At 46.6% G+C, this 5,404-nt stretch overlaps 1 protein-coding gene across 1 annotated transcript; it reads right to left on the reverse strand.

The window, feature by feature from the left end:
- Nucleotides 1-315: 315 nt before the first annotated feature.
- On the reverse strand, nucleotides 316-2,748 carry LOC135827660 (uncharacterized). Its single transcript, XM_065340115.1, has one exon. It carries the CDS (start codon nucleotides 2,746-2,748, stop codon nucleotides 316-318), a length of 2,433 nt encoding a protein of 810 aa, XP_065196187.1.
- Nucleotides 2,749-5,404: the final 2,656 nt, after the last annotated feature.

Below are 5,404 nucleotides of genomic sequence, written 5' to 3' on the forward strand. Positions count from 1 at the left end.
CAACGGTGACAAATCAAATCAAGTATATCGTAGATAGGAAAATCAAATCAAATAAATCGGAAAATCCAATAAGAAAATAAAATAAAAGAATCAAGTCAACTATTGAATACCAAAACAAAGAGTAAACCCGCATCCGCAAACACAATCAAAGCAGCACCGTTTACCCAACTCATCCAAAAACCCAGACAAGAGAAAACCAGATAAGATACACAAAGAAAACGGGTAAGTCAACCATCAAATCATGACCAACATATAATAGCAAAATTGCTACAACAAAAATACAGACAATATCATGAAACAGTTAGGTCAGGCATGCTAAACAGCTAGGTGAGCACGGGCCCTGCACTCCACCACAAAACCGCCATGACCAGCACCCATGAGCCTTCCGCGGTACGAGTGCCGTGACCCCCGCAGACAAGTTATTTGCCAGCGAATCAGGCACACACTGATCCGGGCACGAAGCTGGCGCATGATCAGTGAGTAGGGGAGATCACGGTTCCTCTCACTGATTTGAGCTGCTAACGACTTCAGGAATATTGACGCCTCCGGCGCACACTGCCCATTGGTGGCGAAAACCAACGGCGTGAACGAACCGCGGTCGACGTTGTTGATCCGGCTCGAGTACTGGCGCTTCTTCTGCCTCTCGTTGTCAGACAACTGGCTCGCTACTCCCGAACGCGACAGCAAAGACGGCCTTGGGTGGGTAACCCGAACATCAAAGAAGGCGTTTTGCTGTCGCGTCCAGAAACCGCGAGCCCGTATGTCTGCACGAGCGGCATCAGCTCTAATACCTGAGACCGTCTCACCATCGAGAGGCAGCAGAACAGGCTCCAACTCGACATCATACGCCACCTCGGACATGGCACTAGCCAGCAGGTCCCGAACCTCGTTGTGACGTCGCGTTGGGTACCCGCCACAGGGGCATGTCATAGCGTGGTGGCTTGTCATGTCTTTGCCACACACGCATGATGCTGGCAAACCTTCCAAGGGAAGGCCATATCGTAGGCCCACAGCATCACGGAAATCCGTCCTGCTGAAAACGGTCCCAGGCATTGTAGTCGCAGGTGGAGTCGTCAACCAACTTGAGACGCCATCTTCACCTGCGACCTCTACCAGTAGCCGTTGCGTGGGCGGGAGGCCGGATCGGATCTCCTCTGCCAAGTTCCGCTGCTGAACACGGCGCGCCGCCCGAGCACCTGCAGCCAATGTCCTGCATGCTGTTACCACAGACGACACCTCATGCGTGGAGGTGCCACCGACTACCAACTCCACCATGGGTGCAATGGCGTCTCGGCACAAGGTGCGCTCAGCAGCCGCCCGTGACACATTGCTACGGACCGCAAGACCACCAAGCTTCGCTGGAAGGGAAAGCAGTGCTCGCAAACCTCCCTCAACCGGCACAGAATGGCCCGTGAATGCAGGCAGCAGCTGTTCATTTAGGACGCGATCCAGGGGTGCGTAGAGTGCCCCGTCAGCATTAGCAACGCGCTGCAAGTATGACCACCGAGACTGAATGGCAGAGATGAATAAGTGGTAAGCCGCGTGGGGCTGGGTCTCTGCAACACTCGCCAGCCTCTTGGTTAAAGCACACCAGTCACCCACACGGCTTCTCACAAACCCACCACAGAACTCAGTGCCGCCGATGACTCCACCGAGATACCGGACGCCATCAGAGCAAATCCGGATGCCAGTGCCAGCAAATACCCGCTCAGCGTCTGACACCAGATGGCTCTTGACGAGGAGCACGGTCTTGGCAGCATTAGGCTTGTAGCCATACTTCGGGCCCTCAGCCGAGATGCAGTTCCAGTACTCACCGAGTGCCACAACGCGGTCCACAGCGGCATCGTCGTCAGCATACCACACCTGCATGGAACCACTGCATGTTGTGGACAGATGCTTGGCCAGAGGGCCGGTAGCCAAAGCATAAAATGCCATGGCCAGTGGATCTCCTTGGCACGTGCCCTCTCTTGAGTAGAGTGTCTCGCCACCATCCAGGTACAGGGGGATATCCGCTTGGTACGTGTTCACAAATACCCGCCCTGCAGCTGGGCACACGCGTGGTATGTTGTTCAGTGCAGCTGCCCGGTTCACTGAATTAAAGGCGTTAGTGGCGTCGACGAGGAGTATTGCCTCTGACTCATCCTTGGCAAATACCGATGACAGCGCCTCCACAGCCACTTCACATGCCGATGGTATCCCGACGCACAGCTGGGTTGGCGCCGTCGCAATCACCACATCCTTCTCAATCGCCTTCATGATTGCCTTGCCAACTGCACGCCGAAACACCTCACCCACAGCGATGGGCCGCACGCCAGATCGCTTATCCAGTGGTATCAGTCGCGCTGCCAGAAACGGGCGCAGATGCAAAGCGTCCAGCCTCTCCGTGCACAGGCATTTGGCCACGCGAGAGAGGGCCGAACAGAGCTCGTCAGAAGCTGACTTGAACATGCCAACCATCCGACGCCAGGCAGCCGCATCCAAAGCCGAAGGTCCAGCAGCTCCCTTCATTCCCAATATCGTCTTCTTCATAGCTGCTGGTGTTATCGCCTCAAACATAACTGGATCCGGGGGGTCGGGGCTACAGTCCAGTAGGATGTCTGGATCAGCCGGCTGGGGAGCAGGGTGCTTATCCCGCAGGTGCTCTAGAACTGACTTCCCACTCACCTCTTCACCCAGGGGAAGAACGCCACCAGCACCATCAGCATCCAGGTATTGGGCAGCACTGCCAACTCGGTCATTGAAAACCATGTTCGCTAAGCGAACATCGTCCAAAGCACGTGGACTCGAATCACCCACGGCTGCATCAGAGAGATGAGCCTGAATGCATCGGGACTCCCGTAGCAATGGAGAGAGATCACCGGCAGTCCACAGCCCAAGCCGCTTGGAGTAGTAGTAGTAGTAGTAGTAGTAGTAGTAGTAGTAGTAGTAGTAGTAGTAGTAGTAGTAGTAGTAGTAGTAGTAGTACTACTACTACTACTACTACTACTACTACTACTACTACTACTACTACTACTACTACTACTACTACTACTACTACTACTACTACTACTACTACTACTACTACTACTACTACTACTACTACTACTACTACTACTACTACTACTACTACTACTACTACTACTACTACTACTACTACTACTACTACTACTACTACTACTACTACTACTACTACTACTACTACTACTACTACTACTACTACTACTACTACTACTACTACTACTACTACTACTACTACTACTACTACTACTACTACTACTACTACTACTACTACTACTACTACTACTACTACTACTACTACTACTACTACTACTACTACTACTACTACTACTACTACTACTACTACTACTACTACTACTACTACTTGAGAACGGTTTTATTCACAACACCATGAAGTAAGAGTCAAAGCAAAAAGACAACCCAATTTCGGAATAAAATAGAACACTCAATTGAAATATAAAACTTTGAACTCAAAAGCTTCACACGAAATCATCACCTAATAACAATGCCTACGGGCATGCAACTACTACTACTACTACTACTACTACTACTACTACTACTACTACTACTACTACTACTACTACTACTACTACTACTACTACTACTACTACTACTACTACTACTACTACTACTACTACTACTACTACTACTACTACTACTACTACTACTACTACTACTACTACTACTACTACTACTACTACTACTACTACTACTACTACTACTACTACTACTACTACTACTACTACTACTACTACTACTACTACTACTACTACTACTACTACTACTACTACTACTACTACTACTACTACTACTACTACTACTACTACTACTACTACTACTACTACTACTACTACTACTACTACTACTACTACTACTACTACTACTACTACTACTACTACTACTACTACTACTACTACTACTACTACTACTACTACTACTACTACTACTACTACTACTACTACTACTACTACTACTACTACTACTACTACTACTACTACTACTACTACTACTACTACTACTACTACTACTACTACTACTACTACTACTACTACTACTACTACTACTACTACTACTACTACTACTACTACTACTACTACTACTACTACTACTACTACTACTACTACTACTACTACTACTACTACTACTACTACTACTACTACTACTACTACTACTACTACTACTACTACTACTACTACTACTACTACTACTACTACTACTACTACTACTACTACTACTACTACTACTACTACTACTACTACTACTACTACTACTACTACTACTACTACTACTACTACTACTACTACTACTACTACTACTACTACTACTACTACTACTACTACTACTACTACTACTACTACTACTACTACTACTACTACTACTACTACTACTACTACTACTACTACTACTACTACTACTACTACTACTACTACTACTACTACTACTACTACTACTACTACTACTACTACTACTACTACTACTACTACTACTACTACTACTACTACTACTACTACTACTACTACTACTACTACTACTACTACTACTACTACTACTACTACTACTACTACTACTACTACTACTACTACTACTACTACTACTACTACTACTACTACTACTACTACTACTACTACTACTACTACTACTACTACTACTACTACTACTACTACTACTACTACTACTACTACTACTACTACTACTACTACTACTACTACTACTACTACTACTACTACTACTACTACTACTACTACTACTACTACTACTACTACTACTACTACTACTACTACTACTACTACTACTACTACTACTACTACTACTACTACTACTACTACTACTACTACTACTACTACTACTACTACTACTACTACTACTACTACTACTACTACTACTACTACTACTACTACTACTACTACTACTACTACTACTACTACTACTACTACTACTACTACTACTACTACTACTACTACTACTACTACTACTACTACTACTACTACTACTACTACTACTACTACTACTAGGTCGGAGGTGGATGCACTTTTCAGTGCTCCCGTGTTCTTTGAATTTGAGTGCCCAGTGTGCATTTCCCTCGGTTCCTTGGCTTGCGGTGCTCGTCGATATCTAGCGTGCTAGCTATCTAGCCTGGTCATTATCCTTTCAGCGGTAGTCCCTTCAGTTAGGGACTTGGAGAGCATCGAGAGTTTTGCGAAATTTCTAGAATATTCTAGTCCCAGCCGTATTACAGTACCAGCGTTGCCTTGCTGGTGTCGCAGCTCATTGCGCCCAGTGCTGGCGGGTGCCGTCGCACACACATCTCCAGCTTGTGGAGCGCGTCGGATCTTAGTAATCAGCTTTCTCGCCATGGTTATCGTGTGCATGGGTACCGTGTGCACTGTGCAGTTGTGATCAATCTCTA

The sequence above is a fragment of the Sycon ciliatum genome, chromosome 11 (genome assembly GCF_964019385.1).
Source record: "Sycon ciliatum chromosome 11, ocSycCili1.1, whole genome shotgun sequence".
Classification (NCBI taxonomy): domain Eukaryota; kingdom Metazoa; phylum Porifera; class Calcarea; order Leucosolenida; family Sycettidae; genus Sycon; species Sycon ciliatum.

Excerpts from the sequence above, each read along its gene's own strand:
- LOC135827660 (XM_065340115.1), bottom strand. The coding sequence starts at position 2,748 with ATGGTTTTCAATGACCGAGTTGGCAGTGCTGCCCAATACCTGGATGCT.